General features: G+C 32.7%; 1 protein-coding gene across 4 annotated transcripts in view; it reads right to left on the bottom strand.

Annotated features, from left to right (window-relative positions):
- Positions 1–2,388: 2,388 nt before the first annotated feature.
- The window catches only part of Vang (Strabismus domain-containing protein Vang), a 171,292-nt gene continuing 156,028 nt past the window's right edge, over positions 2,389–17,652 (bottom strand). For 3 of the 4 annotated variants that reach the window (XM_068361874.1, XM_068361872.1, XM_068361873.1), the window contains exons 2-11: positions 16,263–17,403; positions 14,256–14,406; positions 13,476–13,597; positions 12,535–12,684; positions 12,113–12,236; positions 11,106–11,254; positions 9,952–10,129; positions 8,366–8,537; positions 6,933–7,141; positions 2,389–4,782 (exon numbers count right to left, since the gene is read on the bottom strand). In XM_068361874.1, the coding sequence (XP_068217975.1) occupies positions 4,564–4,782; positions 6,933–7,141; positions 8,366–8,537; positions 9,952–10,129; positions 11,106–11,254; positions 12,113–12,236; positions 12,535–12,684; positions 13,476–13,597; positions 14,256–14,406; positions 16,263–16,552 (1,764 nt within the window). In that variant the 5' untranslated portion in view covers positions 16,553–17,403 and the 3' untranslated portion in view covers positions 2,389–4,563. The remainder of the gene's footprint in view (positions 4,783–6,932; positions 7,142–8,365; positions 8,538–9,951; positions 10,130–11,105; positions 11,255–12,112; positions 12,237–12,534; positions 12,685–13,475; positions 13,598–14,255; positions 14,407–16,262; positions 17,404–17,652) is intronic. The other variant, XM_068361875.1, reaches the window with a different exon arrangement.

Genomic DNA, 17,652 nt, shown 5'->3' with positions numbered 1-17,652 from the left:
AATGTAAATTAACCAATTCAGTGATAAAAAAGTTGTTCAAGAGAGAGAACTCCCAATATTTAACCAGAACTTCTCATGGCGGTTGATTCTCCTTCCAAGCAGTAACCTCCTCCTCTTGTCTTCTTCACATCAGCCTTGACTTTCCTCGAAGGTAAAGTGTGAGTTAATATTTATTTTTTTTTATTGTGAATTATTAATTTCTGATATTAGGGGTTATAATTTCTTCACTAAATTCCATTCCATTCATTGTCCATTGTATCATGTGTTATCACAATATTTCTATACCATAAAGGTAGTACTGTATAGTACAGTATTAGCACATGTTAACTAATCCCTATACAGTACATTTGTAATTATAAAATTTTGATTACAATATATCAAGTTACAAGGTACATCGCAAATTTAAATATATTCCCTTCATTAATTATTACTTGGAAAATTTACAAATCCTTCCTGTTTACCAATGAACATGGTGCTAATTAATAATTTGCCTGTGCCTTGGTATATATATATATATATATATATATATATATATATATATATATATATATATATATATATATATATATATATATATATATATATATATATATAATTCAAAAGCAAAACAAATTCAGGTTATATATTGTTCAGTACAACTATTGGCATTACAGTATTGCAGTTTGTTATTATTGAGAAATTTTACCTAGAACTCTACTGTATTACCAGTTTTGCTGCTAGTACTTTTTGTAGCTACTCTGAAAAAAAATGTATAAAATTTCCCTATACCTTGCATTCACACCTTAAGTACATTTGTTTCTAAATGATGAAGTGACAAATGTAGCCTATGTTCAATGATGAAGTTTACAGTACAGTAATTTAATTTAACTTTTACTTACCAGTATATACACAAGATATAAACATCACAAGTACCTTTTTACCTATACGTCTGCACCATTTTCCTTGCATTTAAGTTCTCTATTCTTTTGCCGTCTCCTTCTGTACGTAAGAAACTAACACAGCTATTAGAAATTATTTGATGAAGTTAGTGGGAGGTCATGGAAGACCTCAACCATTACCAGGTCCTTTATATTATTATTACTAGCTAAGCTACCACTCTAAAGCAGGATGCTATATGCCCAAGGCTCCAACAGGGAAAATTAGTCCAAGGAGGAAATAAACTAATGAAATAAACTCCTGTATATGATTAGTAAGGAATGAAGAAAATAAATATCAGTATAAAATATGTCATATATAAACTATAAAGAGGGACTTATGTCACCTTCTTCAGCATAAAAAACATTCATTGCAAGTTGGAACTTCTGAAGTTCCACCGATTTAACTGCTTGATTTGGAAGATCATTCCACAATCTGGTCACAACCAAAATGAAACTTGTAGAATACCATGTAGTGTTGATGCTTATAATGGCGAAGGAAAGACTGTTAGAATTAACTGCATACCTAATATTACATACAGGATGGGAATATATGAATACAAAGGATAGTCAAAATTATGAAAATCTTTTGTTTACTATCATATTTGTTGACATCACAACTATGTTTTTTACATATAGATTGTATTTATGTAATTTGTGATGAAATATACAGTAATAATTGGAGATTGAATGCCTTAGAACTCAACCATTTCATGACTGAACAAGTTTTCAAATATTTCTTTGCACTAGAGATCAAACCAAAATCCAGATGTTCGAACAAATTGAAAGAACCTGTATAGGTCAAAACGCTTTGTCATATACAATGCACCTGCTTACCCTCCTGAAATGAAGAATGAGTCGGCAAGAGTTTTTGTTTATCACTGTGAAGTTGCTGCCCCCAATAAGACTCCTTTCATACAGCCAATAGACCAACAGGTAATTTCCAACTTAAAAAACTACATGAAAGTCACTTTTAAAGGTGTTTCGAACTACATACATACATATACCAAGGCACTTACCCCAATTTTGGGGGGTAGCCGACATCAACAAAAGAAACAAAAACTAAAAGGGGACCTCTACTCTCTACGTTCCTCCCAGCCTGGGTAGAGGTGTCTTCCACAACAATACTCTACCTGAAGGTCTCAAGAAAAACTTTTGGTGTAATTCACATTTTCTCATATTAACCCTGTCTTTTTATTCTTTCATATACGTTCTAGACAATTCTTATACAGTATATTTTGCATCTCCAAACCTCCTGGTGTGGCACCGTATCACAGGCCAAATGAAGTCCATTCTGTTTTTCCCATTGTATTTCCATCATTTGTCTTGGGGCAAATGTTACATCCACCCTTTTTCTACCAGGCATAAAGTTAAATCACTGATAAAATTATATTTGTTTATAGTCTATATATCTACAGTGTTACATTGCTACAATTGATGATTGAAGAAGGTTATTGAAGATAATCACTCAAGATAATTTTTGCATTTTACTGACTAATATAAACAGCACTTCCTAGTCTATTTTACAAAGTAATTTTACAAACATGATATGCCTAAAAAGACCACAGATTATGATAATAATTTACACAAAATATGGTATGAAAATTATGCAGATTTTACATAACTATACAGTACATAACTTTTTGTATACAATAATTCTAACTTGAGGTAAATAAAGAATGTTCTGAGAATTTGTTTAAACAGAAATGGCTTATGCCATGCCAAACAGGAAATAAATTTAAGACTGTCATGGGAATAAAATACCACTGGTGGCTGATACTTTCTTCATCATTACAGTTCGTCTCCAACTATTATCACTGGGAGACAATTGGTCTTTATCGCTTTCAGCCACTTATCAATTCTGCCAGTTGAGTTGCCAAAGCATTGTGCCTTATAATTAAAGTAAGCTTGTATTATGGAAAATACATGACTTGGCTGACACATAAACATACATGAACACCACATATTTGAGTATATGCAAGTCCTATGATAATATGACACCAAAAAGTGTAGATGATGCATTAACTTCTCATTATATATGGCTATGGAAAGGGTTTACATGTAGTACTTCAAACATAGTGTAATGTACCGTGGAATCTTGCTTAAAATAATCACACCTAAGAGTTTGCTAATAATGCAATAACATTATCAGAAATAAATATCAAGGTACTTTTTGAGCTAGAAAAATAACATTAATACAGTATGTACAAATATATACAAGAATGAAATTGCTCCTTTGGCTATGAACAAAATAATTACATTATTGCACTATAATTATGAAATAATGAACACAATATACCCAAAAAGCAGACTCGAAATAAATTACCATACCTGCATCAAATCTCATGATCAATTTTATTTAGAAATGTTAAAATCTTTAAAATGCAATAATAACAAAAATTCTATCTCACAGATGAAATTATCCTTCAACATTACACATTCATTGAGCAAAAGCCTACGTAAAGTCTTTATGAGACTTATTTTAATTTCTGAGAAATCAAACTTCACTAGGTACAGAACTACGAGAATATTAACCTGTGTAACAGAAGTTGATGTGAGACTTCTCATTGGAAGAGAATCCTCATCTTTCTCTTTCAAGACGAGAGGTATATAGTGTATAGCCTCAGTTCATGTAACCTAAGCAATGAAGCTTGTTCATAAGGGTGAGAGAGTACATGCTTGCTTATTTCATTATTTGCAAGGTTACACTGAACTGTTGAATATTCAGCCACATATAAATGTACCTTAACAACTTAATTTACAACCATATGGCATCATGCTCTTACAACATATAATCATGATATACACTAGTCTATAGTATGTTCCAGTGGTTCACTTGCATATTGTCTCTCATCTGTAGAACTCATAAAATAAACAATTGTTCTAGTACTGATTCTAATTGGTGATGAATTAATCATTTTGTAGGTTTCTGTAAGTAGTGAAAAATTGGGATGCTGTTTTAACCTATTGCATTGCAATATTGTACAGTCAACAAATTTTAATGGATTCTTTACTTTTAAACAAAAATGGTAAAAATGTTATAGAAATTATTAACATGGATGTAAAACTTGACTATTTACAAATAAATATGATGAGGGAACATCTAGTACACACACAAAGGTATTTAGGAAGGCCTGGATGTTACATTTAAAGGAAAAAATGTGTAGTATTTGAGTAAATTCAATGGTAATGACATTTCTTCAATCTCAATTTCCTAGATGAGCTTTGCACTAAATAAAACTTTGGTTGCATCAGCAGCATTTGTTCTCACAAGAACTTTCTAAGCATATAATCATTATGCATTCAAGAGAAACTACCTTACCACAAGTATCGTGACTGGAAGTAACAAGTTAAAAATGCACTTCACTATGCAAGTTGTATTATAAAGAGTAAAGCTTGCTTTTTTTATCATTCTACAAGTCTTCAAAAGGTAAATTGAATACCACACTTGCAATGTTCGTTGATCACAAAACCATCAAGGTACAGTATGTGGTACTTTAGGAACACAAATGATTGCCAATTCTTGGCTCGATCAATCACTTTGTTGACTACCTTTGGCATTAACTTGACAGAAGAGCATTCTGTAATTGTATCAACAGCAATGGTAAGCATTTTATGAGTTGTAATCCATGAAGTGAGTTATCTACATTTATACACTGGTCTCAGAGTTCAACCGAAGCACAAACTTGTTGCTTTTAGGGTGTATGATTTCCTCGGCTATTGAGAAGTGTGGCATGCGAGAAACTGAGCAAAGAAGGCACACATCAGCTTGTCGAAGCTGAAAAATAGTGCCATTCGCGATGGGACGAGACAGTAACTGCTCACATACCAAGCCCCATGATTGCACTCCACGGTGTTCCTTGTCATTCTGTTGATAAACAAGTATGTAAATATTGTTTCTAGAAGATAACATTATAAACAATGGAAATCAACATACATTTAGAGTAAATAAAATTTACGAGGTATTTCATTACTACAACACTTCTGATGAAAACAGATTATTAATGAACTATTTCTGAATTGTATTATGATATGTGACACTATTGTAAATGATTAAAATTACCATTATATGTGATAATCTTCAATAGATTTCATGTGAACTGTCTAGCAATTTGTTTTTAGAAGGCTGAACTAAACCAACAAGCATTATAGAAAATGCATCATGGTTGGATTGAAACATTAGGATACTATTCCTATAATACCTGAAATGTTCTTTACTCTATTAGAGTATCTGGAAAAATCAGGATTTGAAAAAAGCATACTTTCATCAATAGCAAGAGCAATGCAATACATTTAATAACCATACACTCAATACCTCATGGCTCCAAATTTGAACATAGTCCTTAAAATTATGTCTTAGAAAGCTAAGACTAGAAAGATATATAGGAAAATTATATACTGTACAGGTATATTAATTCTATCAATTACATAAAGAAATATATTCTCAAGATCTATGTTAAACTGTGTGCATAAAAGATATTACAGAAATATCAATACGTTATAATATTACTGATGTCAGGGTTGGTTGTTTAGAAGAGATAAATAAATATGTATATGGTAACATGATAGACTATGAGAAAAAGGCATATACTGTACTGTACTCTCCAAGCATTATAAAAATTTTATATTTTTGAGACAAATATTGCTTTCATTTTACATGTCCATACAGTGTATACTGTACTATATTATTATTAGAATACAGTATTTTAACTAAATCACTGACTTATTTTCAGACCTGCAATTGGCCTGGCTGAAGAATTCAATCCTAAATATTAGGTAAAAGTTGAGCTAAAATAAAGAAATTGGCCAGTTACGTAAGAAGAGACCAGAGAAAGACTCGGTGACTGACAGCAATGCACTTGGGATCACAAGGAGGCCATTATGAACAGTTCTTCAGTATTTTAGTGTAACTTGAGACATCATTATGTCCCATGGGAACTGAAGAATTACAAAGCCATCTTTGTAATTCTCCATTCTTGAATTTATTATAGTGACTCATGTTGATGAATGGTACCCTAATAATTCCATCATTTAACAAATGCTTAAGGATCATAAGGTAGCAAAAGTAGCAATACCATTATGATGTAGTACTGCCAACTAAATTGCTCATTTCAAGGTTATTTGTTCTTACAAACAGAGGGGGAAATCCCTTCATTGACAACACTGCTGTGATGTAGAAATTAATGAGGTTTTCTCTAGTGAATAATACTTGTTAGAGAGGAAGATTTAATGCTTAACTAACATCATATTGTCTTGGCCAACATCGTCGTCGTCGGCGCCCACTCGTGTCCGAGTATTGGGTTCTGTCGTTAGTCATCAGCCTCCTATCTATGGGGTGGGTGCTTATACAAACGACAGAATGCCAGTAGCTGGGTATATTGTTTTGGGTGGTCGTGGCTTTGCAACGGCCACGCACACACACTTGGCCCACACCGTTTTCACAGCGGCTCAAGACATATGAGACAGGCGGCTTTTCTGATGTTGGTTGCATCGGGCTGCCGGGTTCTTGTTATGTCAAGGCCCGCCTTGTTGCCTGCCCGACAGGCATTGTCCTCTTCCGCCGGTGCTAGGAAGCTCCGCCGTTGGGGTCTTGTTTGGTTTGATTTTGGAGTTTTCCTTCTCCTAGCCTTTGCCTATCTTAAATAAAGGAGAAGGCCTATAGGGGGGTCCAGTCTTGGTCTGGTCTCTCAGAACTGGCCTTAGCGGTATGGTTGAGCCTGCCAGGGTGGATAAACTACCCCACCACCATTGCCCAGCCCATCATTGAGACACTCAAGCCCCTCTACTGCAGCAAAGTGCTGGACCATCAGAGGGGCTTGGCCAACATGGTTACAATAAATATGAGGCACACAAACTGTGAGATAAGCCACTGGCATGTTGGCTATAACAGAAAAAGAAGGTGATAGTTACTTATCTTGTTTTAATATTTCAAAGAATTGCTAAAACTATGTAAACCCCATTAGATTATTGATTTAGTTTACAAGTCCAAATGTCTATTCTGAATAATTAATTGCTTACCTGCAATACTGGAGATGATAAAAGGTACTTCTCCAAGAAAGCCCGAGGGCTCATGTCATGTGCAAGACAAATTGCGAGATGCTGCAAAATTGATTCCATGGTGTGCCTTGGTTGCTGCCTGGTGATACGAAGATATTTTTGCAGAGCCCTTGCTAAGGATGGGAATATTGATTGCGCCGCTTCATGAGGATCCATTGGAACACTTGGACCTAAAAGAATTTCATAAAGGGGTTATAGATACACTGCTTTTCTTTCATATAATATAACTGGCTCTTACAACTACTCATACCATGATTGTTTCCAAAGAACAGTCACATCCCCAATTTGATACTACTTCATTAAACTAAAGATAAAAACCCCTTTAAAGTTGTAACTTACAAAATTTAACTTCATAATGGTCACATTTCTAAAATATATAGGCAACATAAATTTCGTGAAAGGAAATGAAAGTGCAAATTTGATACATATTTAACATAAAACTCCTGATAGTACTGTACAGTCCTCTTCTCTAAAACTTTATATCTAATCATAAAATGGTTTTGAATGTCCTCTCCAGATCTCTCTCTCTCTCTCTCTCTCTCTCTCTCTCTCTCTCTCTCTCTCTCAAGGTGCTAAATTATAAAAATTCAGTCCTCTCTGCATACAAATTTAAATCTTGATATTATCCCTTGTGATAAATTCTGATAAAAATATTGTATATTTTCTTTATCGCAAGTAGGGAATATTTTTTCCTTATGTAAATTTGTTGTATACATAGTGACATTTTGCCTTTATTAAAAACCAAAACAGGCATATTACAAATACGGAGTAATTAAAATGTGCTTTAATGCATAACTATGTAACTACTGTAGAATAACATAATTCTAATAATAAAATTTCATATGTCTATACTCTTCACACTTCCCAAGAGAGATAAGTTCACCAAACAGTTAACTGGGCTCCACAAGATACTATAGGAGATGGAAGGCCCAGGTCTACATGGCTGAGGACTACGAAGCATAAAGTAGATAATGGTGAATGGATTAGTATTGAATTAAAAGCTCAAAATAGAGACAACTAGCGAAATCTAAACGAGGCCCTTTGCATCAATAGGTGTAGGAGGAGATGATGATACTCGCCTAATGTTTGTATTGCTTCTTCTCTTGAAGCTTAGTTTAATCAACCTTTACACATAAAATTTTTAAACATTTTAAAATTTTCCCCTTTTCCTTCCTTTTTCAATAAACACATACCCATAGTAGAGAAAGAAGCTTTCTAGTGGTAAGTGATAACTGAAGAGCCAGGAAAAAAAAGGGAAAATTAATTTTGTTTTTTAAATTTTACGAGTAAAGGTCGATCAAACTGAACTTCTGCAGAAGCAATATGAACATCAGGAAAGGTTCATAGAAATTATGCATAGATCAAAATGTTTAAAGTATGATAATGAACATCACCTTGCTCCTCATGCATACGCTTTATGTGTGTGAATGCCTCTTCAGCTGCTGTGATTAATCGCGCTTTTCGTTTTCGTACTCTTCTATCGTACTCGTGTTCCTCATAAAACCTCTCGTTGTGCGCGGAATCCCGTCTTCGGGCACTTGCAGTTAACACTGCTCTGGTATGGCCCTGAAAATAAGTGTTAATTTCAATTAATGAAATATTAAAAACAACAGGAATATACATGTCAATAATTTATACACTAAATGTATACAGTGTATTACAGTAATGCAAAATCAGTTTGGTGTATTGTACTATTCATGGGTCCGAGAATGTAACTTTTACCAGTATCTGTATAGTAAGATTATATTTTAGGTATGGTGCACATGAAAACATTTTGTAGCTATGTAATTAGGACTTCAAATTTATGAAATGACACATCTAAATTTCATTATTCTCTTATGCTTGAAAAAAGAAGCCATCCAGTTATCTAGTTTGACATATATCAGTATTTTAAATACAGTACTGTACACTATACAATAACTCTGAATACCTGTGCAGTAACATATTCCCCATACAGTATCATGTACAGTACTGAACTAAGAAAAGTCCTTTCTACATTAGGTTAATTTTGAAAAATAAAAACTTTTGTACAAAAGAAAGAAAAAATGTGAAAAAGATGTTTCGTATTGAGTGCACTAAAGTAATATTATTATTTTTTCTATTAGTTGGAAAGCAATGATACACCTTAAAATGCTTTCCTGAAAGAACATAATACTTTATACAGTATACCATATTAATTTGGTTTACACAATTTCTCTTTTCCTAAAGCAAGAAATACCTTACTTCACATCAAAGGACAAAGAAACATTTCATAAAAACAAATGAAAATTGAATTCTGTGTCATTTTCAGCTTCACTGGTTGTGGCTGGATAAAAGTCATTATCCGATGAGAAAAAAATCATCTTGGCTGAAATGTGCAGCTTTCCAAATTTTACATAAAAAATTATGACCCTTCAATAATTTCAGAATCAGGGTTCACCATAATCAACAGGAAAATATAACCCTTCAATATTTTCATATTCAGGTGCCACTATAATTAATACTTTGAAAACTTGAAATTGTTGGGAAAGCAATTCTTGAGTCTGATTCACGGGAAATTACCCTGGATTCTAGCCTTATGATTTGTAAGATGTCTACAGTGCTTTAATAATAACTCTTGAGAACTTTTGGGGCTAGTTTGTTGTTTTAAATCTCACTAGTATACTACAGTATAATACCGCTCTATGTTCACTGAAATAATGTAAGTACAGTACTACTTTATATAGCCACAAAGACAGTACAGTATCTTAAAATACTGCATGTCAAAATAAAAAATTTGTTTTAAAGATACTTTTCACCATTTTCATATACTGCATTTTAATTCTCTTGATTATCATTCTAGTGAATTTACTGCATTTAAATTATTTTTTTTTTTTTTACATGATGAATTTTTACTTTTTGCAGACAATAAAAACCTTGGATTAGAGAAGGCATGTCAGGTAAAATAGAAATTTCACAAAAAAGCTCCCCTTGGTCAAAGTTCCATTTGAATTTTACTCACCTCAGAATTTTCTTCATTGCCATCCACATCATAATACTTGAAAGATGAGTTTCCTGAGTGTTTCTTCTTTGATGGCACACGGTCTAAGTAAGGATTATATATTGTGAAGTCCTGGTAGTATTTCTCCAGAACCCAAGCTGCAGCTCTCTGTACACTCAACTGGCCAATGTTATACCACCTGCAAATGTAACGTGCTTAGACATTTTTCTAATTATGTACAAACAAATTTTTTTCAAAATATTTATTAAATTGAACTATCTTAACACTACCATAAGTTCTCTTTTTCTTTTTTTATGTTCTGGATTAAAACATTAGCAAGCAAATAAAATTCTATATACAAGAGGTATGCAATTTGAATGTATACACAAGGTCATCAACAATAATCTTATATTTCATGAGATTATAACTAAAGAAAAATTGAAACAAGGAAAACGTGGGACAAAAAATGTAGTCGAATATTAACAATGCTATAACATTCCATTAAAATTACAGCAATATTAATCAAGTAAAAGGGAAGGAGCAAAATTCATGCAATAAGAGGTGTCCTAATGTAAACAATATATATTCAGACTAATAAATTGTAATAAAACGTATACCATCAAAATATGACAGATAACTTATAAAGGTGACCAAGAAATAATGTATATCTGATCATTGCACCTTACAGTGTAAAACTAGATGATGCAATAATAATCCTAGACAGTGGAATTAAGAGGAAAAAAATGGAGAATACTGAAAAAAAATTACATTAAGATCAGTAACTGAAGTAGTTTTCTCATCTAAATTTGGTAATATGAAAATATAAAGGTGACAATATTATTGTTAATGTAATTATTATAAAATCTATTTAGTAACCCCCCCCCCCCTGCAAAAAAAAAAAAAAAAAAAAAAAAAAAAAAAAAAAAAAAAAAAAAAAAAAAAAAAAAAACACACAAGATGATGCTAAGTAAAAGTCTCAGTAATAACATGATAATGAAAACTAAAACATTAGCTAACCACAATAAGCTGAACAAAATTCCTCCCTACAATTTACCTCAAATACATAGTAACAAAAACAGTTATGTTTTGGAGATGCTGTGATAGTAACTTTGAAAGAACAAAGTTAAGGAAAACAGGAAAAAAGGGTGTTCACTTTACTACTACTATGATCTTACTTGCTCTCTCCATCTGGTGACCTAAGAACTTTGATGCTATATTGTGGTGTGAGATGCCTCAGCTCCAGCAGGATCACAGCCAGGTAGTGAATGAAGAGAAGTGCATCCACAAGACTCACAGCAAAGTACACAATGGAGCGATACTTGACCTGTTAAGGATATTGTGAGTTAGCAAGCATGCTTTACATTTCCAGCGTTAATTCTATCTTCAGTTTTAAATCATATAATAAATTTCACATTTACAAAATGACTGGAATGTATTGCTTAAAAATTATCAATATTCATATGTAGACTGTATTGCTATGCAAAAAGTGTAATCTTTTCCTTGGGATAGAAGTTTGTTTATGGAAATGATAACTTATATTGTTGAGATCCCACTTTACTCATTATATTCAATCTAAGATCATTAAAAGTTATGCAGAGGAAACAAAAATTTCTGAAAAATTCAAATTTTGTGTCATATCATCCCTTATAAGAAGCATAACTTGAAAGAAGGGTATTTTATGTAATTTCAATTCATTGAATTACCAAAGAATGTACTGTACTTGAAATACTTGGCATTCAACATGCATTTGCTCCCAATGCAATGTGATTCTCGTAGTTTTCACGTGTGAAATTAAGCTTTTTCCCCATTTGTTATGCTTCAATATTATATGTAACTACTTTAACTCTATATATTTAAATGCTGTACAGTATTCATTAAAATGCTGATGATGGAAAAGAAAAAAAATATAAATGTTGAAGGTTACAGAAAATATGAACAAGCACTGAATATCTCAAAGTGAATCTGAACAGAAGATCAAATAAGAGATTTAGATTAATAGTTAACATATTGAACTGTACAGTATCACTTAGTATTAAAAAATCATGTGCAATATATTTGAAATACCCTTATCATGAAGGATAAAATGGAAACTGATATAAAGGTAATCATAAAAAATTACCTTTCAGTAAAGTTCAAAATGATTCTGTTCTTATTTATGGATAAAAAATAAAACAATCCAAACCTCTTCCTTATTCTCCAGGATGCGCACCACATAGAAGAGCCAAAACGAAAACGTAAAGACGAATATAAGCATTGTCACTAATGCTCGGAAAATAAATATTCTAGGCATTGTGGCTTTGGGCTGTCTGTAAGTATAGAAAAAAAAAAAAAAAACATGATTAGGTCACTGCCTAGCTTATGTGAAAGTAAACACTTGCAGTTTCTCAATTAACAATATGCAGAATTCAATCTCACAAGTGTATGTAATGTTACCACTAATAATACAAACATAATTTGTAAAGAAAATCCATATCAATAAATATTTTCAAAATATTTTTCTAAATATGATATTTTGTAGTCTGACCAATCTTCCAAACTTATAACCTGAAAATCAATATTCACTGACAAGAAGTTTAAACATAGATAAATCTCAAGCTCACTTACCTGAAAAAGAGAGCCCATGACCCAAGTAGTAAGATAAGCAGCTTGAAGGAAAAGCTAATAAGAAGGCCATCACATTCTGAGTCACACTTGAGATGATCATTCTTCAGCTTGATTACGTTTAGTCGAGGGATTAATACCATAGCAATTGGACTGAAATAAAGAGGAAAATAAATCATATGATATCAAAATACTAGCACACAATAAAATGACCAAATAAGAAAAATAATCATACTAATAATGGTTTCTTTGTATAACTACTCACTATCCTTTGGGGGTCAAAAGAAAGAGAACCCTCTATGCCCAAATCACAAAGGAGAATAACTCTCAAGAGGGTTTTCATATAAACAAAGATATTAAATAAACAGAATCTAGGTTTATAATTGAATTAATTCAAACTTTGGGTGATCAACTTCACAGGATTTTTTAATATATAAATAACCTGATTTGGCTTGAACTACTTATATCTTTATTTAGAATCTATGTTAGGGTTCAGTGAAAAATGAACAAGGTTCTGGATTGTATAATGGTATTTAGCAATACTGACTGGATCAAAGCAGGTTCATTCTAATACAAACATGCTAGCCAAATGGAACATACATATCAATAGTCATACATTTATCTATTAAAAGTATAAAATTATGATATATAACGCAGCTAAATCAGATATTCTGATGAAAAGGTTCACTGCTCAGAGATATTAAGACTATGGTCATACATTTATTAAACTATTAAAAGTATAAAATTATGATATATAAACGTAGCTAAATCAGATATTCCGATGAAAAGGTTCATGGCTCAGAGATATTAAGACTATGGTCATACATTTATTAAACTATTAAAAGTATAAAATTATGATATATAACGCAACTAAATCAGATATTCCAATGAAAAGGTTCACTGCTCAGAGATATTAAGACTACTATGTATAAGTCGATACGTACCTTAGGAATGCCAAAAATGCCACCAGGGCGCATAAGGCTGACCCAGCATAACGTTGGCAGGTAAATGTCACACCCGTCTCTTGGTCACGTCCGATTATAGTTACATCCTGAGAACAAAAATTCTGCTTAGCCTTAGAGAGATTGACAAACAAATTCATGTTCGTTTTTGTGAGAGTATTATTATCATTAAAAGAGAGAGAATTACATGGGATTTATTGCTAAAAGGTACCCAAATAAAAACAAATAAGCAATTACACATTCTTTTTAAAACTAAAACTGAAAAATAACTTGGTTTCAAATGATATATTACCAAGATAATTTTTGGAAATATAAATACAGAACAATATTAGCAGGTGTATCAAATTAACAGACTACACAAAATAGTAAAATAAAAAAATTTCATATTAGCAAGCTATAAAATGCCAAAGAAAGCAATTGACAGTGGTGATTTTGATATTTTTAAGCCAAATAACTTAATCTGAGATACATTATATTTCTAAAAAAATCAAAAGCAAATGTAGAAACACCAGAAATCTATTACTGTTTTTTTTTTTTTTTTTTTCAGAAGATCGAGATGTACAATCACTATTGACCTTAGGAAGTTCTAAAAAACCCTATACATAAACATCTTTGGAGGAAAGATAAGTCATGACCCTTTGAAGTAAAAAAATAATATAATTTAATTCCTTAACTTTATTATTTAATTCAAAATGATCAAACAAGTCACAAAGACTGGCGTAAAGGTAAGGGCATACCCGATGAAGTATCACAGGTACTTACCTGGAATGACTCTGATCGCACTGATGTGTTTCCAGTGATAGCAGTTGTGTTGTCACCCCAGTTGTCATCTTGGGGGAGGATCTGCACCTCGATGACCTCCCCCCCCATCCCACCGTCGCCTCCGACGCCGGCTGTCATCTCACTGACCCGCCTGGTGGAGGAGCATGACAAGACTGAATGCAAAAATGTCTTTTTATAATTTACAAACAGTTGTAAAAGAAAATGGTATTTTTGGGAAGATAGAAATTTATATAAAAATTGAATCTGATGTTAGCTAAGTAATGAAAATTAAAAGAAAAACAGCTAAAATTTAGTTATAATGGTAACAAGGAGGATGACAAGATTGAATGCAAAAAATGTCTTTTTAAATTTACAAACAGTTGTAAAAGAAAATGGTATTTTTGGAAAGATAGAAATTCATATAAAAATTGAATCTGATGTTAGCTAAACAATGAAAATTAAAAGAAAAACAGCTAAAATTTAGTTATAATGGTAACAAGGAGGATGACAAGACTGAATGCAAAAATGTCTTTTTAAATTTACAAACAGTTGTAAAAGAAAATGGTATTTTTGGAAAGATAGAAATTCATATAAAAAATGAATCTGATGTTAGCTAAGCAATAAAAATTAAAAGAAAAACAGCTAAAATTTAGTTATAATGGTAACAAGGAGGATGTCAAGACTGAATGCAAAAATGTCTTTTTTTTAATATACAAACAGTTGTAAAAGAAAATTGTATTTCTGGAAATATAGAAATTCATATAAAAATTGAATCTGATGTTAGCTAAGCAATGAAAATTAAAAGAAAAGCGGCTAAAATTTAGTTATAATGGTAAGAGGGCAAGTTCTGAATAGTCACATGTATATGCAAATAACTCAAAACTTACAAAAAAGGAAGATATGTTCTAAATTCAGATGGCACTAACGTTTGCCAGTGGTTCTTTAAAGGTGATCAAATCATATTCTATATTTCATTAAAGTCTCACTATATAGCAAATAATAATAATAATAATAATAATAATAATAATAATAATAATAATAATAATAATAACAACATTCATACGCACACACACACACACACACACACACACACACATATATATATATATATATATATATATATATATATATATATATATATGTATATCCTTCTATACCTTTTGCATGACAATCTTCTATCATCCAAGTTTACCTACAGAAAAAGTTAGTTAAACTTTTAATCCAGTTAACGGTTAATAGTTTTAAATTAGATTTAAATATTTGAGAAATGCTGTCACACAATGAAAAATGCAAACTTTTCTCATTTTTTGAAGCACAGGCAATAATAAAACAGAGAATAATTTTTTTCCAGGGGAAAGTGGCAGGCGAGTAAACCTAGTCTCTATATTGTGATATATGAGAGTTGATATCAAAATACAATAGTAATGTCTTTCGTTATAGTATTTAATCTAAATTTAATATCGGTGTCAAACTTTATAATGGATATCCATGGTAGAATTTAACTCTGCTTTCACTTTTAATGGATTATAACAAACTATTAATTCATCCACAAGCCATGAAAGAGAGACGGTCCCAACATCAAAAATTCTATATATGCCTTTGGTTTATATGACCTACTTTTTTTGAGCAAATATTTTAATTTCAATTGTTTTTCAAAAACATCATGTACACACCATGAATCACACGTCAAATCAAGATCTAATTTGGACGACATACTGAGCTTTCATTAAAATGTAGTTACATAGATGACTTGGGAAATTTGTTTAAATATTTAGACATTGTGTTTTTTCGCCATTTTTGGTTTGGTACCTAATAAATATTAATATGATATCAATACATTTTCAGTACACAAGGTTCCCCTATTTCATATAAAAGTAATAAAATCATATATATTATTGTGAAGGTGACTAGATACAGAAAAGGTGTAAGCAAGTAGTTGTGAAAATGTACGTGAATTAGCCGTAGAGTTTATCCTAAAATTTAATTTGAAGCTTAAATATTTCTCACCTTCCCCTCTTGTGGAGTGGACGAGCATTGACGTTCCTAAGGGCGACGAAGGAGTTTTTGTGCTTGGGATGATACTGCTGAAACTGCTGTTGCTGCTGCTGCTGCTGTATCGGTGTCTGGGGAGAAAAATGCCCTCCGAAGGGCAACTGCTGCGACGGGGACTGATGCTGATGAGGATGTCTCTGCAGCGATGCGTATATACTGGCGTCGGTGAATCCCGAAACGACGGAATCCTGGTCAGGTGTCCAAGCGCCCGCATACGAGGATCCCGGGGCCACCGAGAAGGACATGGACACCCGGTCCCTTCTGCGTAAAGGCTGCGGCTGCGGCGGCGGGGGCGGCGGCTGAGCAGGGGCGGCGCGGGAGGGGGAAGAAGTGGAGGCAACGACGGAAACTTGCTGGCGTTTGCATATAGGAGGCGGAGGAAGGGGACGAGGAGGTGGCCGGAAGGGACAAGTGGCGGCGGCTGAAATGGGGAGGCTACTTTTGTAACGCACTTTGGAGGCTCCTGGGGACTCGAGGGAATCTAAGCCTCAACCTTACACTCGAGGGGCACTTCAGGCCTAATAACGGTCTGCTATCTTCTCTTCAAAGTCACTGAAAATCTATTTACGTATATAACGCCTCGTATTTCTTTATACGCAATGCCTGGCACTAAGTCACTATAAGTCCACATGTATATTTATATGCATAAATATATTTGCGAAATTCAGTGAAGACTTTTAATTTCACTTCAATTTCGTGCTTTCACTGTTTTTCTCGCCTACACAGGACACTTGAAACGTCTATTTTTTTCTTCCCCCAAATTACGTAAAGTCCAATGTTCGTTTCGTTTAACTCCAGTAAAATAAAAAAGTCGATAGTACTCAAGTAAATAACAGGGCCAATGAGAAACACCTGCTTCAATCAAACGTCAAGGGCTAATTCCTATTAAACCCAAGTGTGAATGTGCCGGTGTATGTTCACTTAAATTTTCTTTATTCTTTTGTAAATGTCACTGACTATTCCAAGCGCTGCACTTCAAGAATTCACACAAGATTTATGCCAATATTCATGCAGACAAACACTCACAAACACACTGTATCTTGGATCCTTATTCAATATCACTTTGCTTCGTACCGCCTCCTACTCCCTCAGTCACCTGAAAAATAGAAAACAATAATTATTGCTACAATTAAGTTTTCTTTTCTCATGTAAAAAGCACAAATAAAACATGAAAAATCTTATGAACAATTATTATATCAACCTCATCATTAACAAGGATTAAAACAGTCGTTAATTACATTTAATTGCAGAATACAATTGGATTTTCTCAATTTTCCACATTCACCAGTCTTGATCTTACATTAAAAAACGTATTAATAATAGATACAATTATAAGGAAATATAA

This window comes from Palaemon carinicauda, chromosome 38 (genome assembly GCF_036898095.1).
Source record: "Palaemon carinicauda isolate YSFRI2023 chromosome 38, ASM3689809v2, whole genome shotgun sequence".
Taxonomy (NCBI): Eukaryota; Metazoa; Arthropoda; class Malacostraca; order Decapoda; family Palaemonidae; genus Palaemon; species Palaemon carinicauda.
Note: the sequence above shows the minus strand (reverse complement) of the source record. Positions and strands in the feature narration are given on the sequence as shown.